Below are 23,890 nucleotides of genomic sequence, written 5' to 3'. Positions count from 1 at the left end.
TATTTCATAAAAGCACCACATTCCCTGCCACCAGTGAAGGAGATTCCATTATGTCCCTTGGTCATCACAGTATAGAAGTTAACATTTATAAGAGTTACCTCTACTATCCATGGATATATCAAGACTGGCCTAAAGCCACAGTTATCTTGGAGGCGTTCAGGTTCTAGAATCATCCCCTGAATTGAAAGGCTTAGCTGCAGACAAAAGGAAGGTGTCCTTTAGAGCAAATAGAACATGTGATTCAATAGCTAGGTCAAAGAAACAGTACATGGTACAGCCAAGTGTTAAACAAAGCAGTAAGAATCAGAGAGGCAAACACGGCGTGGCAAGAACTCAGAGGCTTTTCCCCCAACTATCCTATCTGTAGTGACAAGACTTTACTTTTCCCTAAGAGAACAGGTATGGTGAGCCAGCAATTCTTCCCAAGTGTGCATGCTGCTTTCCACATGGAGTCTCTGAGCAGACCTTATAATTTGTTTTTGATGAGTAGAAATTAATAAAAGGAATGTTCTAGGGCTTCTGAATCAAGCTTTAAAAGGACTAGCAACTTTGGCCTCCTCCCTCTCAGAGCCCAACTGCCTTGCTGTAACAAAGTCCAAGCCAAACTATGGCGTGATTAGAGGCTAAGAGGAGAGAGCACTTCAATGACAGGTCATTCTGGACATTTCAGCACTAACTAAGCTCCAACTGAATGCAGCTGTGTGCAAGACCCCATGTAAAACCTGCAGAGCTGTCCAGCTGAATTTTGTCAGCTCACAGAATCGGAAGGAATAACAAACTGTTATTTTGAGTCTCAAAAGATGGAATGGTTAGTTTTGCAGCAATATAAAAGCATTATAGGAACTAATTCACTCTACGCTTACTTCATGTAGGAAGGGTTTACATTTATACAATAACTATATTGCATGAAGCTGTACACAAGGATTAGTTCAGTATGTGACTCCAATTGGTTAAATGGGTCTCAACTGGGAGACTTTTACATCTATACCTGGAGTTTCTAGGGCCATCCTGTCTATAGAAGGGAGAGCTTGCCTGAGAGTGATGCCAGCTCAGACAAAAGCAGTGCTAAAGGATTTCATTTGATTATGTTGCTAAATCCAGTCATGCCGAAGTTGACATGAATCTCTTGAGTTGCATGAACCAATATATTTCTTGCCTTCCTTAATTCAATTATTTGTGAGCTGGGGTTCCTATAGCTTGTAACTGAAAGAGTCCTAATGCATGGAATGGACTCTGGCAGGTGAAGAGAGAACAGGAATAGGGGATCTAGAAATAAGAGAAAGCTTGCAGGTTCAGATAGCTCTGCAGTCAGCACCAGGGGAAAAAGTAACAAAACAACTACCCACACAGTTGATATTCTGAAATAAGACTTCCGGCTCCAAGATCCTGAGTGGAGGGGTAGGGGTTGTGTCCAGTCCAAAGTGCCCTGCCCAGGAAGGCTGAGGCAAGGGCTGAAATCAGCACTTGGTTCAGGTGCACTCTGGAGCAGGATGTGTCTGTTTAGAATGAAAAGTACATCTCTTACCAATCTACACAAGAGCATCATGTAGGCTGTTGGAAGCCTCACTGGTCTCTGGAAGCAGTGGGACAAGGTCAAGATCTTAGTTCTCATAAAAACTAAGAAACGACATATGTTATCTTATAGGGCACCCAGAAAAAAAAAACAAACAGAAAAATAAGTGTATCCCATAAATAATCAACCAAAAAAGTGCCAATCTATCACACTATTCAGGCAGGGGATCTGAGGTCCTAGGTAACCGTTTTTTTCCAGATTTCCCAGACAGAGTTTTCTGGATAAATGTGTGAATCAGCTTCAACCCAATTTTGGAGAACCACAGAATGGCTTTAGATTTGAGAGTTATAGCTTTCAGTGTTGGTGTCGGAGCACCCGCAGGGGTTAGGAGTGCTTGCACTTTTCCCAGCATCATCATTCATTCATTCTCCTGTTTTCTTATTTTAACAGGATCCTTCTTTTTCACTTATCACCTGTGAGAATACAGATCCAATCTCCCAGGCAGGGGCCTCCGGTACAGCTCTACTGTAGGGTTAACCCACTAGGAAAAGAACAGGAGGAAACTTACCAGGGCTTCCCCTTTTGTCCATTCCCAGGAAGAAGTGGTATGGTGCCGAGGTCAAGCACAAGACAGCCATATTCTTATTATATGCAGTGATTGGGGAAATGGATAGACTTACCATCAGTCCTGATTTGGTCACATGATATAGTTATTCTCCAACAGGGGTTTCCTGAAAAACAAGCATATTTATGTTCAAAGAACCAGACATTGAATCTTAGACAACTTCCCCTTCCACTGGGTCACCCAAATGCAATATGGCCGTCAATAAAATGTTTATATAGTAAGGAAGAAAAAGAATTATATCAGAGCACTATTCTCTACCTCCTCATTCCCACCTTTTTTTTTTTTTAATAATAAATGCCTTAATGCGGGCCTTTGGCTTAGTGGTTAAGATACCAGTTGGGACACCTGCATCCCGTATCAGAGGGCCTGGATTCAAACTCCAGCTGTTCTCCCAATTCTGGCTACCTGCTATGCGGACTGTTGGAGGCAGCAGGGGATTATTCAAGTTGTTCAGTCCCTTTTCCCATGTGGAGACCAGCATTGGTTCCTGGCTCTCAGGCTTTGGCCCCTGGGGCATGGCAAGCATTTGAATAGTGAACCAGAAGATGGGAGGTCTCTGTATATCTGCCTCTCAAATAAATAAACAAAACTTCTAAAATAATAGTGTTTCAATTACCCTTTCAGTTATCAATTTGACAACTACTCCATAGATGAATATATTAAGTAATATATTGGGATTACTGGGGGAGATGGGAGCCTAATTCTACACATTGGCCACATAGAATACATTTTTTGTGCAGTAATATGTCTGTTGTGAAACCAAATTGCTGTATAATCCCTTTTCTCAAGCCCTTGATAGTGTCTGTGGCTTTGGCTTTAGCCTAAGGTGAAGTATCAAACTTATTTGAATCCTCTAGAGGTTACAATAGTAATAAGATAGAGTTCACTTGTTCTTATTCTAAGGCCCCCGTGCCCAGGAAATTTTCCTAAATTCTATCATTAAATGACTACTTTTTTATTAGCATCTACTATTCTCTTATCACAGTAGTGGCTTAGGTAAGGGACAAGCAGAATATGTCATTATCCCATCCACTATTGCACCACCATGCCTACTCAAAGTAGCTTTGCAAGGTAACTATCCAGCTTCTGGGGGATGGCAGGACATCAGCCTGGTATTTGACTCATCTCTTCAATTTTATCCTTATTGTGGGCATCTGCACAGCCCACTATCATCTTCCCTTGGAAATTCATAGGGCCTTCCATAATTCCAACTGCTGCACTGGGGCATCCTAATGTCAACTCATCAAGATTCTCATATTCCTGATCCCACAGCTAGACCATTGACTACTATCTACAACTCTGTAAATATCCAAACACTGCCCTGCAATAAAGAACTAGGTTCTTCTTCCACTCTCATGTACACTACTCTTAACTCAGCCCATTGCATGAAGTTATCTTAGCATTATTTGGGTTTTTACTGTCCACAGGGCAAAGAGTAGCTAACTTTTATACCGGTATTACTGCTATATTGGAATCCTCATGGGTATACCTGGACACGTGCTCTATTTTAGTGGAGAGAGTCACAAGGTTCAGACTATTCAGGAACAGAAGTGGATCACTCATTAGTTAACCCTAAAGCGGAGATGCTACCTGCTCATAGTGTGTTATAATAACTCCCCAGAGACACCTCTCCTGACAGGAATTCCTTCACTTGAGAATTCTGTTGTGAAGCTTACTCTTAATTAAAGCTCTTTCTGATATTAACAGGTAATTAAGATCTTCATAGGATCTGATGCTCTTAGGTTATATGGGGGCAGTTTTCACTAGAGACAAGCAACCAGCTGGCAAACCAGCACTCCAGCCTCATCAGGAATGTTTCAAGTCCAAAAAGCCTAGGGGCTGCCACAAGGTGGCAGTATTATATTTCAGTCAAAGCCTCTTAATTTGCATGTATTCTAGGGTCAAAAACATCCAAAATCCTGTGGGTGTGATAGAATCACAGGGTCCTGGTATTTGTGCTACTATTCCTTATACATTTTCCACAGTTTGTTCAATTTCCCCTCAAGGTGTCATGCCTCGTTTTTATTGGCTGGATCCCTGAGGAAGAGTAATTTATTATTTACTGCTTATAAATTATCTCTGGTGGCCCAGATATTTTTGATATTTCACTTATTGGGGCAAGCTTTGAATCTTAGCTGCATTGATTAAATATATGTGCCACTAAAACTCTGAAACCTTTCTGGGATTCTCCTTCCAAGGGGGAAAACATCATGATGTCATCATCAGTACAATGAATTAACTTAATTTTATTGTGATCATTTCTAATTCCAGTCCCACCTAATTGTGGCAGTGGGTTGAAGAGGTCAGATATCCTTGGGGAAGGACCATAAATATATATTACATTCCTTTCCATGTACAAACAAACTGTGCTTGACTTTTGCTGAGTAGATCAAGAAAATATCATTAGCCAAACCTATCACAAAACCCAGTCACATTTGGTTGGCTATACCTCTTGTACAGCTTGAGGTTTGTATCAGACACAACATTCTTGTTCAAATCACAGGAACTACCTTGTTTAAATCACACAGTAGTTACCAGTTATCTCCAAGAGCCTTCTCCTTTTCCCCTGAGCCACATGAGGTAAATGGAAAGCATTAGTGAAGATTAGCATTTCTGCTCCCATAATTCTTAATGATTTCCTATGTCCTTCCAGAGTTTCACACTGCCTGGTATTTACTACCAAGGAGGGTCTGAGCAAGTCTCAGAGCGTCCATTTTTGGATAGCTAATTAAAACTGAAGAGCAGACTTAGTCTCTTAAAGACATCTGGCTTTAAGCTGCTAATGATATGGGCCTTTATTACATCCATTTTAATTATGTACTCAGGTAAAAGCAAGAATTGAACTTTTTTTTATTATTTCCCCATTTGCAGCTTCATAGTGATTCTGATGTTCTCTAACATTTCCACATGCCACAACTTCAACTTTTGTGGCTCTTAACATTGCCTTTTCATCCTTCTGCTGGTATTGTAAAATGCTTTGCATCATTCAATAATCCCCCAGCAGCATATGCTGCCACTCAATATTACATCAAACAACCTGCACACCCACCCAACCCCACCCCAAAGGGTCAAATGAGGATTTATTCTCCCTCAAGTTCAGCATTCCTTTTTCCCACGACCTTGATAGGTGAGTTAAAACCACTACACTGTGCTAAACATGTGGTTGCCATCCATGTGGGCAGGTTCTGCCACTGTGGACTCAATCAACTGCCAAATGAAAATATTAGAAAATAATTATATCTCTGCTGAACATTTACAGACTTGATTGCCATTATTCCCCCAAAAAAGATACAGTACAACAACTATCTACCTGGCATTATGTCAATCATTTGCATAGCATTTGCAGTGTATTAGGTATTATTAGTAATCTAGAGATGATTTAAGGTACACAGGAGGATGTGCATAGGTTACAAACCAAAACTATGTCATTTTACACAAGGGACTTGAACTTCCACAGAACTTGGTATCTACAGGGAACCCTGGAACTCTATGGACACCAAGGGCTGAATTATAGTATCTTCCTTCTCAGGTTAAATTTGTTGCATTTTAGACTTCACACACTCTAAGAAGAATATTGATATTGAAGATCTCTATGGCTCAAATACTGAAAACTGCCACGAGTTTTTGATTAGTTGTCATGCCAGACAACTCTTTCCATTAAGCCATTTCTTTTTTTTTTTATCTTTTATTTAATGAATATAAATTTTCAAAGTACGACTCATGGGTTACAATGGCTTCCCCCCCCATACCGTCCCTCCCACCCACAACCCTCCCCTTTCCCACTCCCTCTCCCCTTCCATTCACATCAAGATTCATTTTCGATTATCTTAATATACAGAAGATCAGCTTAGTATACCTTAAGTAAGGATTTCAACAGTTTGCTCCCACACAGAAACATAAAGTGAAAAATAATAGATGATTTTTTTTTAAATGATGATGAAATCAGATCAGACCTACTGTCATGTTTAATCCCAGTGAGAGTCAAGTTGGGAATTGATAATTTTTTTTTTTTACAGAAGATCAGTTTAGTGTACATTAAGTAAAGATTTCAATCGTTTGCACCCCCATAGAAACACAAAGTGAAATATACTGTTTGAGTACTCGTTATAGCATTAAGCCTCAGTGTACAGCACATTAAGGACAGAGATCCTACATGAGGAGTAAGTGCACAGTGACTCCTGTTGTTGACTTTACAAATTGACACTCCTGTTTATGGCATCAGTAATCTCCCTATGCACCAGTCATGAGTTTCCAAGGCTATGGAAGCCCCTTGAGTTCTCCGACTCTTATCTTGTTTAGACACGGTCATAGTCAAAGTGGAGGTTCTCTCCTCCCTTCAGAGAAAGGCACCTCCCTCTTTGAAGACCTGTTCATTAAGCTATTTCTAAAATAAACATTCTCAGACTTCCAGTCAGCGTGATCAGCTTGTGGCGTGAGTGTCTGGAAGTTTTTCGGGTAAAACATGGCTAAGGGGCTGGCACCTTGGCTCACTTGGTTAATCCTCTGCCTGCGGCGCTGGCATCCCATATGAGCACCTGGTTGCTCTTCTTCCAGTCCATCTCTCTGCTGTGGCCCGGGAGGGCAGTGGAGGATGGCCCAGGTGCTTGGGCCCTGCATCTGCATGGGAGACCAGGAGGAAGCACCTGGCTCCTGGCTTCGGATTGGTGCAGTGCGCTGACCACAGTGGCCATTTTGGGGAGGGAACCAATGGAAGGAAGACCTTTCCCTCTGTCTCTCTCTCACTGCTAACTCTATCTGTAAAAAAAAAAAAAAAAAAAAAAAAAAAAAAAAGCAAAAACAAAACATAGCTAAAAGCTTAAGGAGTAAGTGGGAAAGGAAGGAAGATGCGTGCTGAAAAGAGAAAAAAGAATGAAGGAGCTGAGCAGACTTAAAAGTATTCTCAAACTAGATAGTGCTATGCTGTCATGAAAGATGTTAAAGAGATAGCAACTGCGGTGGTACCCAAACATTACCAAGAGAAAATGGAACGTGAGGTGACAGATGAAAAAGATGACATGAAAATAGAGACTGTAATTAAGAGAAACAGGAAGACTCTTCTAGACCAACATGGACAATACCCAATATGGATGAACCAGAGGCAAAGAAAAAGGCTGATGGCAAAGAGAGAGGAAGGAAAGGGAAAGAACAAAGCAAAAGCAGCGAAGGCAGCGAAGGGTTGGGTGTGGTAGACTCTCATTCTAAACTTGAAAAAGGTCCCACAAGACAGTTGTTTGGCAAGAATGTGTGCTAAGAATGTGTGCTTTGGCCAGTGCTGCGGCTCAATAGGCTAATCCTCCGCCTTGCGGCGCCGGCACATAGGGTTCTAGTCCCAGTCGGGGCGCCGGGTTCTATCCAAGTTGCTCCTCTTCCTGTCCAACTCTCTGCTGTGGCCCGGGAGGGCAGTGGAGGATGGCCCAAGTGCTTGGGCCCTGCACCCTATGGGAGACCAGGAGAAGCACCTGGCTCCTGCCATCGGATCAGCGCGGTGCGCCGGCCGCGGCGGCCATTGGAGGGTGAACCAACGGCAAAGGAAGACCTTTTTCTCTGTCTCTCTTCTCACTGTCAACTCTGCCTGTCAAAAAAAAAAAAAAAAAAAAAAAAAAAAAAAAGAATGTGTGCTTTGCTTTTATCTCTCACCAAAGGAAAACTATTTCTTTTTGTGTTTTAAGTTGGCTTTTCCCCCTTCAATTCAGATCCAGTGTAACCCCTCAAGCTTTTTAGGAGAACTAAAATAAAATATTTTCTGTGCTGAAAAAAAATTATCATGCAGAGATTCCTCAGGACTTCCAGGAAATGGCCAAATTTCAGTACACTATGGTCTTTGGCTTCTTTGAAGGTATATCTGATCAAGTCAGGGAGAAGCACATGGTTTGGCTTGGACACTTGGAGACATAGATGAAGAAAGTCTGGCTTCTTCCATGAATCCAGAATCCTAATTTTAGCACTTAAAACCCAAGCAGCTAGTCAGATGGAAGAAGAAAATCAAAGAGAATAAAAGAGATGTGGCGATCTGTCCCCAAGGAACAGGATTTGTTAAATATGTCTACCACTTCACACAAGTGAGTTAGTGGCAAAGAACTGAGGGAATCCACATACACTAATGAAATTATGATGCAGAGTGACTCTTCTTCCAATGAGTGCAAGTCCAACTACTATCTTTTGGTTTTTACCAATTATATTAAAGTTTTCACCAAAGATATTAACATTCTCTTCTCTTGGGGAAAAACATGGACAAAAGGAGGCCAACTGGCAACATGAAGGCAAGAGGAAGAGACAGTTACTCTCTGCACTGCCTTCCCTCAGCAAAGCACTTTTTGAAAATACAAACTGCATATAGAATGATTGCACTTACTATTTTATGAAAAGCTTTGTGTAACAACAGGTAGACTCTTGAAATCAAAGTCCCTGCATCTTAATGGTTGTGCATTTTGCCCTTCTGAATATGTTTTATCTACAATGAAAAATTCAGTTCAGCCAGCTGTCAGTTGCCTTGATCATCTAAGAGGATATGATCTCATTATTACAATATATATAATATACATTCAGACTCCACTACTGAGTCACAGTCGGCCACACCTACATGGCAGGGACGATGGCTTCTGCACCCTTCCCTTGTCTAGTGCTCTACAACTAGTATTCATTTTCAAAAAACAGGTTGAGAATGTGCGAAAGTGTGTATTTCTTGTTGCAATTTATGTTAACAAGGAGATAGAGGGACTATACATATACACACTTGCAGAGTATTTCTGGAAGTAGAAACAAAATACTAACCCTGGTTAGTATTGAGGAAGGGAACTGAGCGGCCTGGCAGTCTTGGGTAGGTGGGGCAAGTTAGTCCTTTGTATTTTCTACTCCACCTTATTCTTTCTCTTGGAGCCACACAGGCATTCTTACAGTAATTCCAACATTTCAACTACATATGCTTCCAATTTACAGCATGTGCACTTGCCATTCTGGTACCCAGCACACTGTCCCTGGAGACACTTCATTCAGTGAGCCTCAGATGTGACCTCCTACTGAGACTTCCTTGGCTAAACAATGTAAAATGACTTGCCCCTCACGCTTCTTATTGTCTCCTAATACTTTTGGTACTTAGCACCACCTGGCATTCTCAGTATTTGCCTGTTTAGTCGTTTTGGAACACCGCCTTGTGCATAAAAGGCAATTAACAAACTAACAAATACTTGCTGAATTAATGAATGCACTTTTGAGTTTTTTTTTAAATCATGTAAATTATTTTTTCAATAAAAAGCAGCTAAGGAATCAATGTTTGATGAATTAACCGTTAAATATTTATTACTGTGAAAGTCCGAGTTTCTCTTTTTAAAATACAGGCTCTCTCTTCCTGCCACGTATTGGACCTGGGCAAGTCAATTAACCTGAATTCCTTTTTTGTCATCCTAAAGTAGAGCCATTAGTAGTTACTTCACAGAAGATTAAAAGTAGGTGAAAGCTCTTCAGTGGTTTCGGTGCTCAAGTTACCGAATCACGTGGTTTCTTCCTGCTCGGAGCCCAGGAGCTACACCACAGGGCTTCCACTAGCGCCACGGACCTGAGATTTTGCGGCGCTAAAGGAGACTACGCTGCCGCCGGGCGTGTCTCCTTCCCGCCGTTGCCAGGGAAACCGTCGGGCGTCCGGAGGATCTGAGCACGCGCGTCGGGGCTACGCAGCTCAACCCTTTCCGCGTTCGCGATAGGTGGAGCGCGGGCCAATCGGAAGAGGCCGGGGGCGGGGGGCGGGCAGTGTGCCGGGAAAGGCGGTCCGACAGTCCAGGTCCCCGACTTCCGGGTCGCGGTGCTTGCAGGGAGCGCTCGGCGAGTAGCGTCGTTTCCGTTGCCGGCTGTTTGCAGTTGGGGAAACCGAGGCAGCTGCAGCTTCCCCCTAGTTCTTCCGCTCTTGTGAGGTGGCTGCTGTTTCTTTTCTCTTGCCCTGCGCTGCTTCCGTGGCGTGCGGGCTGCGCGAGCCCCGCGGCGTCCTGCGGGAAGTCCGCGGGGGCCGCGGCCGCCCGGGCTTTGTGCTGGCCGGTCCCTCCCACTCGCCGGCAGCGCGCGAGCCGGGCACCGCCGGGCTCTGGCACCGGGGCTTGGCGCAGCGACTCCCCGAGGTGTGGGCTGTTCCGGCGCCGCGGTGCCGGCGTGGACTCTGCTTGGCAGTTCTGCTTCTTTTGTCCTGATGAGCGCGGACGAGAGGAATTCATTGACAGATAGGGATCAGCCCTCCTGCGGGGATTCCGAATCTGACAGTCCCTCAGGCCCTAGTCTGGGGAGGATGTGTCTGGGAGTGTGTGAAACAGGGCGGAGACAGAATTTGTATTGTTTATAGGTAGCTCCCTCTCACTTGCATCTCCCCCAACCCGCTTTTCATGTAGAAGCTGAAGAATTTTCTAAGATCCAGTTCTATCCAATGTGTAGTGTGTTTTTAAGTTATTATTTTTAAACTCTTGTTAGTATTTCTACCCTTTACCCACTGAGTGGAAAGTCGAGAATCGGCCAGCGTGTGATCTGTCTACTCCGGGTTCAAGTTGTATACTTTCATTTGTAAGCCATTTGCATTATGATTTGCTGACGTCACCTGATTGGGGAACAGCTGTGAGCAGTTAGCCCAAGTGCTAAGAGCTTGTTCCTTATAAGAATTCTGATGTTTGTGTATTTTCAGGTTACTACATTGAGATCCTCTTATTCTTGAACTGTTGAGCCCTGTGTCTCAAGGAATGAGAAAACAGGAAACTAAGGAAATAAAATTATTTAACAAAAAGTGCAGAGCACTCTGGTATCGTTATTGCAAGCCATTCAATAGCTTGGCTCTACGTTCTGATTTTTTCAGTTTTTAAAAAACTGACCATTTGGCCACCCATTATTTAGTGGTATATATTACAATTGTTTTCTTAGATGCCTAATTAAACATTGTCACAGAACAGTCACGATGGAATAATAAATATTAATAGAACTTGAGATTTGATGAGTTGGATAAATTTTTTTTCCGTTTTAAAGCTCAATTTCAAGTCATTAAGCTTGTGTTATATATTTCCTTTCCCAGGGAAAAAAATGTTTATTTCTTTGTGGGAATTCTTCTATGGCCACTTCTTTCGATTTTGGATGAAATGGCTGTTACGACAGATGACTGGAAAGTGTGAATTGCAGCGCATTTTTGATACCTATGTAGGTGCACAAAGGACGCACAGAATAGGTAATGTAATTCAAAATAAAGTTCAAAACAATACAGATTTAACTGAATTGCTTTTTTCTCAGTGCTCATCCTGGAAGATGTACTCCCTGTGTATCTGATCAAGTCAATTATTCTGAGTTTCGTAAGCTTTAAAACTTTGCTTTGAATCCTTCTAGCTCTAAAATTGTATACTTATGTAGAAGAGGGGACATTATTTCCTTATCTGTACAAGAAATCTTCTCTGGATACTTCGGGGTATCAGTGCCTTATATTTTTACAACCTATTTTCTGGAGACCATTTCTTTAAATAATGCCCTTGAAATTTTCCCTCCGGTGATGAGAAGAGTGAGTGCCAGTCAGAGCCCCTCGTCTTTTTATTTCTTAGGCTTATTTCTGAAAGGCTGATAGGTATTTAGTGCTCCCTTTGGGAGGATTGTTGAACTCAAAATCTATGCTGTCCAGGACTGTAGCCAGTGGCCACACACGGTGGTTGAGCCCTTGAAATGTGGCTAGCCTCAACTGAGATGTGGTGTGAATAGAAAATATACTTGGGATTTTAAAGAGTTTGAAACAAGAATGTAAAAGTGTCTCAATAATTGTTTATATTCCTTGTATGTGGAAATGATAATTTTTTTTATATATGGGCCTAAATATATTAAATTTGATTTTTATCTCTTGTTTAATGTGGCTAGAGAAAATTTTAAAGCATGCAGGTGGCTCACATGCTGGCTTGCATTCTGTTTTCTGTTGAACAGTGCTGCTGTATTCTCAAATATGTCAGTGTTTCAATGCTTAATTGAAAATACTACTCTAACTTAGGACATAGATGAGGGAGAAATATGGTTTGAAGTCACTTCTTTTTATCCAGTGCGACTGGCTGCAGTTCATGCTCACTGTGTTAAATAGAAAGTCGTGAATTAGCCAGAGCCCCTTTTGTGTTGATCAGGTGTGCTTCGGTTAAGTAATCAGCCCCTGTAAGGTTGAGGCAGAGGGGTGCTGGCAATCCAAACATGGATCCAAGACAACATTGGAAGAATGACAGATGTCGCCTCAGGGCAGCTGGATGATTGAAGTTTAATTACTGTCCGAGTTTTCTTCCCATTTCTTGGCTGACTTAAATTATTGCTTGTTCTTTTGGTTTGCCCTTTTGACTGCTGAGAAGAGCAAAGCTTGTCTCTTATGATAAGAAATGGCTGCAGGCAAGGTGTTGTCTGGTGTTTTATATTGTAGGCAAAGAAACATATGTTAAGGCTTGACTTTGTGGGAAAAGCATTTTTTCTAAATTTTCCAAATTGCTGAGAAAAAAGGAAACAATAAATGTGCCAGAAATGTTTAAAAATAGACCAGTAAAAATATTCTCACTCTTGAAGCAGAAGCCATGAATGGAGAAGATATTCTGCTATTTGATTAGAGGATCATTGGCCAGATAATCTGAAAATCTTGCCCCTTTGTTGAATGATTCATTTGCAAGTACTTCAGTTCTAAACACTCAGGCCAGAAGGCTAACAAACAAACAAAATGCAGTAGAGAACACTCTCATTGTTGCCTTGAGATGAGGTTCTGGACTCAAGCTGTTCTGATGCAGGCCCAGGTGGAGTTTGTACTGATTGGTACACACTTCATATGTCTGCACGGACTGTGATGATCCTTGGGAAATTAGATTGCCATCACTCTTTGGCTTGGTATGTTGTGTTTGGTTGAGGTCTTTTGGATTCTGTCTACTTCTGTATACTGTAAAAATAAGAAATTAAATATTTGCTATGCTGTTCTAGTAGAAATTCTGTCTTGTAGAACTATGAGAGACCTTCACAAAGTTAAAGGAAAAATTAAAAGTTAACTATTTTGGTACAAATTTTTTTGCAATTCATTTTTTTATGATGCATGTTTTACATGAACTGTTTGAAGTACCCTCAGATTGAAGTAATTTGTTACTGGTTTGATATTTTTACTGCATGTTTGCAGAATAATTCACCAATAGCATTTAGTGGTAACATTCTTTTTTTTGTTTGTTTCAGAAAATTCCTTGACATACTCCAAGAATAAGGTAGGATCATATTATCAAGGTGATAATTCTAGAAAAGTTAACTTGTGCATACTTCTTTAAAGGAATGCATTAATTTTACAATTAGTTATTTTTGTGTCCTGCTAGAGGAGTCTTTGGTATGAAGAACTTTGGGCAGAAGTTAGAGCCTCAGGGGGAGGCTTTTCTTCAGATTGAGTCCTCAGGATAGATATTATGGAAGAAAAACAAGCAATTTTGGATAATTACAGAAAACCCTAGATCTTGTATCTTTATACTTAATATAAGTCAAAACTCATGTATATATTAGCTTTTGCTGTCTAGCAAACTATTTTGAAAACTCTCAGAGGCATAATACAATGTTACTTCTTGCTTGTGTGTATTTGGATCAGCTGGAGAGGGTCTTTTTAAGCTGGTACCAAGTTCAGACCAGTTCCGTTTGTCTCATTTTGAGGCCAAGTTGAGAAGGCAGTGAGTTCCTAGAGAATGTCCTCACACTGGATCATGAAGGCCAAACCATACAGGCATATTTAGGTATCCTTGAGTTGTATCTGTTAGTATCTCATTGGTTAAAATAAGTTAAATCACTGAACTCCAGTCACAGAGTGGAGAAATACTAGTAAACTATGCCCACTAGAAGGCAGTGGGAAGCAGGTGGGTATATAATTCAATCATGGCCTGCCACATGGTGTTCCTTCCCTATATTTTTAATTCATAATTTTTTCTATGTATAGATTATTTGGTGTGACAGAGAATATGTCATCAGGACCATTGTTTGACATCCCGTAATAGATGACAGCCAGCATTAAACCAAAACAAAAGGAGTAGAAAACATTTAGAAGTCATGGATCAAAATAAAGTCCAGTATTTTATGAGGTTTTTAGTTCTCTGTATATCTATATATGTTTTAGATTTCCATATGTATATTTGTATTTTGTCATGATCTAAAATATGGATCAGGATCAAATAGTGTTGACTTGCTACTGTTTAGTGATATTTGAGTTACTGACCAATGGCACAAACAACCAGATGTTGCGGAGTTTCAAGCCTCTCTCTAATCTTCTGGAGAGAAATCTTAAACAAAGGTGCTTTACTGATTAGTTACATTTTTATTTGCAAATGGTATATGTAAGGATAACCCATACTTGAATGAATGCTGAAGGAGGAAGCCCTGAGTGCTATTCTTTTGTGTTCAGAATCTTACAGAGTGATTTATATTCTTCTTTCAAATGAAAATGTAGGGGTCCAGAAAGCTAACAAGTTGCTGGTTCTAAACTGTTTTTAAAGATTTGTTTATTTATTTGAAAGGCAGAGTTAGAGAGAGAGAGATGGAGATTAAGATCGATCCATCTGGTTCATCCATCATCCATTTGGTTCACTCCCCAAATGATCTCAATAGCTGGGGCTGGACCAGATGGAAGCCAGGAGCCTGGAACTCAACTGTGTCTCCCAGTTGGGTGCAGGGGCTCAAGAACTTAGACTATCTTCCACTACTTTCTCAGGTGCATGGGATATGGGTTTTGGAATGCTGGTGTTACAGGCAGTGGTTTAACCCGGTGCATCACAGGCCTGCCCCTCTAATTTTTTTTTTTTTATTCCATATCCACCCATACAGTGCCTTGAACTGAAACTTGGGATGCAGGTTCCTAAAGTAACAATATATCTCAATAAATTGGACAGATGTACTTGGAGAAGTGCTGTATTTCAGATCTGTTAGAACAGTAGTTCTCAAACTTTAGCATGCAGCCACATTTTTCAAGGCTTTTTTATTTATTTATTTTTTATTTTTTCACCTTTTTTATTCCCAGTATCAAATGAGTTTCATTGTACATGGTAGTGAGTCAATTGATAGTTGTTGAAAAAGCAAGACCTGCATACATAATAGGTATTCTAGGGAAACTAAGAACAGAAAACAAGTACAATTATAGAACTTCTGGGGGCCGGTGCTGTGGTGTAGTGGGTAAGGCCGCCGCCTGCAGTGCTGGTATCCCATATGGGCGCTGGTTCTAGTCCCAGCTGCTCCACTTCTGATCCAGATCTCTGCTATGGCCTGGGAAATCAGTGGAAGATGGTCCGAGTCCTTAGGCCCCTGTACCCTCGTGGGAGACCCGGAAGAAGCTCCTGGCTCCTGACTTCAGATCAGTGCAGCTCCAGCTGTTGCAGCCATTTGGGAAGTGAACCAGTGGATGGAGGACCTCTCTCTCTGCCTCTGCCTCTCTCTAACTCTGCCTTTCAAATAAATAAATATTTAAAAAAAAGAACTTCTGAATCCTTTTCATGCAACTTTTTCATCTTCTAGGAAAGCAAATGGTAGCTCATGCAGGTAAAAGTCACATGGTTGATATGACCAAAGACTATAATCTGCATTTTTTACCATGTTCTCTTTTTTTGCATTCTTATTTTTTAAATTTTAAGGTGTACAAACTTAATGAATTTCATATATACAAATTTAGGAACACAGTGATTTTTCCCACTTTACCCTCCCTCCTGCCTGCATTCCCACCTTTCTTCCTCCTTCCTCTTTTCCCATTCTTACTTTTTACAAAGATCTATTTTCAGCTAACTTTATACTCATAAGAGTAACCCTACACTAAGTAAAGAGTTCAACAAATAGTATGAAGATAAAGAAAAACTGTTCCTCAACAGTGGAGACGAGGGCTGTTCAAACACAGATTCCATGGCCCCTTCCCCAGAATTTCTGATTGAGTTGTGATTGCATTCCTAGTATAGTCTCAGGTGAGACTGCTGCTTCTGCTGGTTGGGGGCAGTGCTTTGAGAACCATTGTGTTGTGATACATTCTGGGGACTGTTCTGGATCTTAAAATGCTCTTTGTTTCCATATGAAACAGGATGTGCATTTTCCAGACTGAACTTAAACAAGTTGTGTTTTGAAATGGCATGAATTTAAAACTATCTGGGTGCTGAACCCTTTAGAATGTAGTCTCCTGTTTAGCGTCTTCCAGGTCTCCCATGTGGGTGCAGGGGCCCAAGCACTTGGGCCATCTTCCACTGCTTTCCCAGGCCATAGCAGGGAGCTGGATCAGAAGTGGACCAGCCAGGACTCAAACCCGTGCCCATATGGGATACTGGCACTGCATGTGGTGGCTTTTCCTGCTACACCACAGCGCTGGCCCATCCCCTTTCCTTACTCTCCTTATTTATTTTTCTATTCCCTCTTGCTGAAATGAAAGAAAAGGCATTCTTTCATTTTATTGTTGTTCACTGTAATAACTGTCCTGGATATTTATTCAGTGAATGAATAAGTGAGAAATATAAAAGGATAAAGATAATAATTCAATGAAAATTTCCTTTTTTTAATAAACAGCCTATAACATTTCTTATATTAATTCAGTGCAGAGACTCTGAAACTTGGAATATGGTACCACATCAGGTTGATTTTAACACCTTTGTTATCACAGAATTAATTAATTAATTAATTAATTTTGACAGGCAGAGTTAGAGAGAGAGACAGAGAGAAAGGTCTGCTTTCCGTTGGTTCACCCCCAAAATGGCCGCCACAGCTGGTGCGCTGCACCGATCTGAAGCCAGGAGCCAGGTGCTTCCTCCTGGTCTCCCATGCAGGTGCAGGGCCCAAGCACTTGGGCCATCTTCCTTTGCCTTCCCGGGCCACAGCAGAGAGCTGGACTGGAAGAGGGGCAACCGGGACAGAATCTGGGGTGCCAGAGCCACAGGCAGAGGATTAGCCTAGTGAGCCGCGGCGCCAGCCCCCATAATTTATTAATGGGGTTTTACATGTGGTAAAGTTACATGAAGCTGAAGCAGAACTCTAGAGCCTTGGAGGCAGCGGCATGCTTAGCATTCTACTTTAGGGATAGCCACCAGAAGAGTATTGGCTGTGATTGTCAATAGGAGTTCAGGGAAGGAGAGGCAAGTGTGGGCTAGGATGTTTGAGACTTTAAGATAGTGTTTGCAAGTTAAAGAACAAGAAAATGTTCTTTTTGTTTTGTTTAATTTCATTTACTGGCTGTTAAACTTTCTGGAAGAGTAAGCATTAAAATTGTATTATGATTTCATCACTAGAAAAATAGGGTTACTAATAGTGTCTTGTAGGCAGTGCTACAAAGAGTAGTGAACAAATGGGTTAAAATACACAGAATTAAATCACTGCTTCAAGTGGAAATTCCTTGATTCTTAAAAATTGTGTCTCCTTTGCTTGTATTTTAGGTTAAAGACTACTTATTGACTGTATATTAAAGTTTATTTAACTTTGGTATTTAGGAAAAAAAACTTACACCTTATTAGAAGTTGAGTCTAATTCAGTATTCTGTTAAATAATTGGGCTGCCGTGTAACATATGGTCGTGTTGCAAAGGTCTCCTGTGCATATGTGCATACAGCAGTATTTGAAATTTAGGGAAAGATCACTCTGTCAATGTGTTAGTATTTTTGAGTAGATGTACTTTTTTATTGCAGCTGCTGTCTTTTAAAAAAATTATAATGTTCCAGCTGTTGAATAATAAAAAATTGGTTTTATTGCATCAGTTTAGTTGTCTGTGGGTTGATGCTCTAGTAATGCATGTTTGCCTATTTTTTGACCTCCTAATTTTCCAGACTCTAGTAGGTAAACTTTAAATATATAAATACTTAGGTGCTGTAGTTCGAAGTGAAGCATTTGCACTCTATGGATGTACTAATGCAAATGTGTACCTAATCCCCCATGTTTGCTTGAATAGCAAAATTCACAGTTGATGTTTGCTGGTTGTGAGCGTGTGTTATCCATATAATTGTAACCTATCAAGGTAAATATAAAAAAGACTGCATTACTCTTATGTTCATCAGATATTATTTTATAATAATATATTTATTATATATTTATATTATATATTTATATATAATATATTAATATGTACTATATAATATATAGTCAATTGATATATAATCATATATTCTAACATATATATATATAAGCCCAAAATCAGTAAACGAAAAGATATTATATAAATGAGATTTAAAAAAACTCAATGAAATAGTAAATGTGCAAAAGTAGAAGTGTTCAGCAAACTCAAATGTTGAGTTATATATTGTATATAATATCTTTTAAAAGTATGTGCATTAACATTTTCTTACAAAATATGTGATTTGGTTATTTTGTACTCCAATCCTTTGTTACCACCTATTTCTTACTAGTCTTACATGGTTGAGAAAATGGTCTTGGGGTGCTTATAAGTTTGAGGTTAAAAAGAAAAATGTTTTAGAATCATTGCCCTAAGCAATTTTTTTTAACGACTTATTTATTTGAAATGCAGAGCTACAGAGAAGCAGACACACAAACAGAGAGAGAGAGAAAGAGAGAGGTCTTCCATCCCCTGGCTCACTCCCCAGATGGTGGCAATGACCAGAGCTGAGCCAATCCAAAGCCAGGAACCAGAGTTTGCTCCAGGTCTCCCACGCAGGCACAAGAGCCCCAAGAACGTGGGCCATCCCCCACGCTTTCCCAGGCCATAGCAGAGAGTTGGATCTGGTGCCCGCATGGGATGCAAGCACTGTAGGTGACAGCCTCACCCACCATGCCACAGTGCTGGCCCCAAGCATTTCTTTACATAGGATATTGAGGGGGTCCTCACAAAGTTCATGAAATGTATGTTATGAAAAAAGTGCATTAATTTCAAAAAAAATTTTGCCCCAAAATAAAGCTATCTCTCTTTTTTTTTTAAAGATTTATTTACTTCATTTGAAAGGTAGTTACAGAGAGGCAGAGGAAGAGAGAGAGAGAGAGAGAGAGAAGGGGGAGAGAGAGAGAGAAAGAGAGAAGTCTTCAATCCACTGGTCGCAATGGCTGGAGCTGCGCTGATCCAAAGTCAGGAGCCTGGAGCTTCTTCTGGGTCCCCCACACGAGTGCAGGGGCCCAAGGACTTGAGCCATCTTCTACTGCTTTCCCAGAACATAGTAGAGAGCTGGATTGAAAGTGGATCAGCCGGGACTCAAAACGGTACCAATATGGAATGCTGGTCCTGTAGGTGGCAGCTTTACCTACTACACCACAGCACTGGCCCCAATAAAGCTATCTTTTAATTCCATTTTCCCATGAGCATTTTGAAGTACTCTACTGTATTCCAGTAAATATCTCTTTAAAATAATTAGATCTCTCAAGAACTTAGAAAATATTGTAATGAATTATATTTCTGTCCTATGCAGACTGTTAATTTTGTTTTTGATGATAAATAAAAGACCAAAACATTAAAAAGCCCAAGATTGACAGATGGATTGAAAAAACAGGACCCAATCATGTATATGTTGTTTGAGGAACCATACTCTAAACAGAAAGATACAAGTAAATAGATATGTCATGCGATCGGTGAGCATAAGAAGCCTGTGTGACTTTCAGAAAACATAAACTTCAGATATTACCAATGACTAAACCTTTTTTCCCGATAATAACAAAAAAGTTCATTTTCAAGAAAATATAACGATCTTAAGAATGTATGCAGGTATTAACAAAGTGCCCAGATACATGAAACAGAAATCAGCACAACTAAGGGAGAATATATATGAATCCATGATTGTAGCTGGAAATTTTGTACATTTCCCAATGATTATTAAAAATATCAGAAGGCATATGTAGAATTTGAACAGCACTATCAGTTGTCTTGACATGATTAGCATTTATAGGCTGCTATATCCAAAACATGCAAAATAGATGTTTCCTATAAATGCTATAAGTACGTGTGGACCACTCATAGCCTGTACAACCTGTAAATGCTAAAGTACATGTGGAGCATTCACATAGATGTTATGTAGGCTGAGTCTTTAAGTCTCAATAATTTTCAGATTATTGAACTTACATAGAGGATATTTTTGTCCCCAGCAGTGCTAAATTAGATATAAGAAAAATATGACACTTAGGAAATCCACAAATATCTAGAAATTAAACATCTAAGTAATCCACAGTTCAAAAGGGAAATACAAAAAGAAACTTGAACCATTAAAATCTCTGGAGTTCATTAAAACAGTTTAGAATCATTGCCTGAATCAGTTCTTTACATATTATATGAGAAGTCCTCAAAAGTTCATGAAATGTGTTTAAACAAACAAACAAAAAAAAACTATGCATTAATTTCAGAATTTTTTGCCACCAAGTAAACTTTACCTTTTAATTCCATTTTTTCATGAACTTTTTTGAAGAGTTTGCCTGTATTCCAGTAAAAACTTTTCAAAATAGTTGCATTTTCTGAGAACTTAGAAAATGTTTAATGAATAATATTCCTCTTATCTAGTCTTTAATTTTGTGTTTGATGAGGAATCAAAGACTTAACCAAAACATTAAAAAGCCCAAGGTTGACAGGCCTAAAATCATGAAAAAATAATTTTTTAAACTCCACCGATGAATATGTAGTGATATGTTAGTGTGACTTTCATTTGTGTTTCCTTGTTAACTGATAAGAATGAGCACCTATTTATTTGTTTATTGGCTGTTTGAGTGTTTTCTTTTGTGAAGTACCTATTTAAGACTGCCCATATTTTTAATTGGTTTGTTCATCAGTTCTTATTGATTTAATATAAGTTGTATATTAATCATATATCAGAGTTTGTGCCAAATAGCTTTCTGGTTCTGTGGTTTACCTTTTCACTTTGAATTATTTTATAAAATCTGCATTCTTTTATAAAGCTATAAGACAGCAAGTTAAGCCCAAAATCAGTAAACGAAAAGATATTATATAAATGAGATTTAAAAAAACTCAATGAAACAGTAAATGTGCAAAAGTAGAAGTGTTCAGGAAACTCAAATGTTGATTGTTTGAAAAGATTAATAGTATTAATCACTACTGATCGTCACTGGTCATCACTGATCAAGCAAGAGAGGAAATCCAGGTTACTGATACCAAGCATGACAGAAGGGGCCTCACCACAGCTGTAATCATTAAAACTCAAATAAGGAGAACTGTGAGCAACTTTATGCCAATAAATTCTGTAGAGGAAATGGAGAAAGTTCTTGAAATTTCTCAAAGCTAAAACACACAAAAACTCATCCAAATAGCCATATACCTAATAAATGGAATCAGTAGTTTAAAATTTTTGAACTAATGTCCAATCTTGACTTCATTAGTAAACTCTTACAAAGCATTAAAGGAAGATGAAAACATATCACTTATGTTAAATTCTAGAAAATGTAGTAGAAAGAGACAAATTTGTAAGGCTACTATAAAATAATTGTGATATCACATACCTGCTAAGGACAATATAATAAAAAATTCCAATTCAGTATCCTTCATGAATATAGGTGCAAAAGTCCTTAAAACAGCAGATTGGGCTTGGTGTTGTGGTACAGTGATGCCAGCATCCCATATGTGCTCCAGTTTTATGTTCTAGCTGCTCTACTTCCAATCCAGCTTCCTGCTAATATGCCTGGGAAGGCAGTGAATGATGGCCAAAATACACAGACCCCCTGACACCCATGTTTGAGACCCAGATGGGATTTGAGGCTCCTGGCTTTGGTCTGGCCCAAACCAACCATTGTGGCCATTTGGGGAATGAACCACAGATGGAAAGTTGATATCTCTGTCTCTCTCTCACCCTCCCTCCTTAACTCTGTAACTCTGCCTTTGAAATAAATAGTTTTTTCTTAAAAATTAAAATATTAACAGATTGATTCTAGTAGTGCATAAAAAGGATAATACATCATGATTGAGTTTTCAAAATCGTTGAATACAATTAACCACATGAACAGAGTAAATTAGAAAAATAGGATGATTTCAATATATACTGAAAACTCGTTCTGACAGAATTCTATACCCATTCATGATTTTTTAAACTCTTAGGTATTGGGAGTAGAAGAAATTTCCTCAACCTGTTAAAAGCAGCCTATGAAAAAACCTGCAGTTAACTTGATATACAACACTGAAATGTTGAATGCTGTCCACATTTCATTGGGAACGAAACAAATAGGCTTAGTGTCTCTGCTTTTATTCAGCATTGTGCTGGTAGTCCTAAGTAGTGTAGTAAGGCAAGAAAAGGAAATAGAAGACATAATGATTGGAAAGAAAGATGTTAAAACATCTTAACAGAAAGAGTGGACTATTTCCCTGCTTATATTAAAAAAAAAAATCTTAACAGATGATATAGTTTGTGAATGTAGAAAATCCTGAAGGTTCTACAAAAACCATTGGCATTACTAATGAATTTAGCAGTATTGCAGGACATAGTATACTTCTATATGTTAGCAATAACCTTTTGGCAAATAAAGTAAAAAATTTTTTTAAAAAGGACAATACCACCTACAAGAGCATCCAGAAACATAAAATACTCAATGATAAATTTAATGAAAGAGGAGGAAGACTTGTGCACTAAACCTGGAGAGAGTTGCTGATAAACATTAAAATGGAAAAGTACACAGTGTCATCACTTAAAAAATCAGTTAAATTAAGATGTTAATTCCCAGAATGACTTAAGAATTTAGTGCAATTCTGATCAAAATCCCAGCAAGCAATTTTCAGAGTAATTATCAAACACATTTTAAAGCTTATGCCAAAATGGAAGACATTGTCCAAATAATCTTCTAAAAGAACTAAGAGGATTTACAGTACTTGACCTAAAGACTTAATAGACAAATAGGTGACTGTAACAGATGAAGGGCCAGATATAGACCACACATAAGATGTCATATAATTTTTGACAAAATGCCAAAGCAATTCAATGAGAAGAGGAAAGGTTTTTTTCAATAAAAGGTGCTGGAAGATTAATTGGGAAAGGATAGGCAAAATCTTCTGGTTTTGCAGAAATATTCTGTATCTTGATGTATTTGTGGATTACTTGAATATATTTGTTTGTCAAAACTGATCAAACTGTTTAACATCTGTATTTATATTATTCCTCAGTTTTTTCACTATATATACGTTATACCTCCAATTTATAAAAATGTAATGGATAGTGTATGGGGGAAAGAGTGTTGCCAACTAGACAAGGTTTCTAGTCTTAACTCTGCCTGTAAGTTTATGTATGCTTTGGGCAAGTTAATTTAATAAATTAGTCATTCGTAGGAATTAAACAGCATTTTAAATGTCTAATCAGTGACATATACTATGCTAGCAGCTCATGATGTAAGAATAAATAAGAAAAATCCTGACAGAGAACATAGAAAAGTAAACAAAATAAAGACTCGTAAGTGCTGTCTAATGAGTTATAAAAAGAGTGAATCGCTCCAGGGTGGAGGAAGGCTTCATAGAGGAGGTGACAGTTGGATTTTTAATGTGTTTGGAGTTTGTAGTACATGCAAATAGTTTCTACCCATTGTTAAAGTTAGTATTTAAGCCTCAAGACTTTTCCCGTAATTGTTTTACCCCAGGAATTGACAAAGGAAATCTTGTTGACTATATTTGTATGTGGTCTGATTGAGAGAATCTAATCATTTTCTTCTTACCTTTTAATTCTTTTCTTGGGAGTCTCTGTTTTCCTCGCTCTTCAATAATTTTGTGCATTGCTTTATATGTCTTTCCTGAAATAGCTGCCTATCTCAGGGTTTTCACCTGCTAGATATCTCCATTTGTTCAGTGATTATTCAACAATTACCTGTTATATGCAAGATAGGGAAAATGCACTGGATATAATCTCT

The 23,890-nt window shown here is 39.3% G+C and overlaps 2 protein-coding genes and 1 pseudogene across 5 annotated transcripts in view; 2 read left to right on the top strand and 1 right to left on the bottom strand.

Moving 5' to 3' along the window:
• Positions 1-9,902, bottom strand: part of MGAT4D (MGAT4 family member D) — an 87,201-nt gene extending 77,299 nt beyond the window's left edge. Inside the window, exons 1-2 of one of the 3 annotated variants that reach the window (XM_051819469.2) lie at positions 9,621-9,902; positions 2,194-2,244 (exon numbers count right to left, since the gene is read on the bottom strand). Coding sequence is in view for 1 of the 3 variants with exons in the window: in XM_070047532.1 (XP_069903633.1) it covers positions 2,194-2,244; positions 4,588-4,624 (88 nt within the window). In the remaining 2 variants the exon portion in view is untranslated. Of the gene's footprint in view, positions 1-2,193; positions 2,245-4,587; positions 4,702-9,620 lie in introns of those variants that run through there. The other 2 variants (XM_051819470.2, XM_070047532.1) reach the window with 2 other exon arrangements.
• LOC108178041 (protein LLP homolog pseudogene) lies at positions 5,211-7,377 on the top strand (annotated as a pseudogene).
• The window catches only part of ELMOD2 (ELMO domain containing 2), a 31,365-nt gene continuing 17,351 nt past the window's right edge, over positions 9,877-23,890 (top strand). The window contains exons 1-3 of one of the 2 annotated variants that reach the window (XM_002716948.5): positions 9,877-10,042; positions 11,176-11,325; positions 13,320-13,348. In XM_002716948.5, the coding sequence (XP_002716994.1) occupies positions 11,184-11,325; positions 13,320-13,348 (171 nt within the window). In that variant the 5' untranslated portion in view covers positions 9,877-10,042; positions 11,176-11,183. Of the gene's footprint in view, positions 10,043-11,121; positions 11,326-13,319; positions 13,349-23,890 lie in introns of those variants that run through there. The other variant, XM_070047534.1, reaches the window with a different exon arrangement.

The sequence above is a fragment of the Oryctolagus cuniculus genome, chromosome 8 (assembly GCF_964237555.1).
Source record: "Oryctolagus cuniculus chromosome 8, mOryCun1.1, whole genome shotgun sequence".
NCBI classification, from domain to species: Eukaryota; Metazoa; Chordata; class Mammalia; order Lagomorpha; family Leporidae; genus Oryctolagus; species Oryctolagus cuniculus.
Note: the sequence above shows the minus strand (reverse complement) of the source record. Positions and strands in the feature narration are given on the sequence as shown.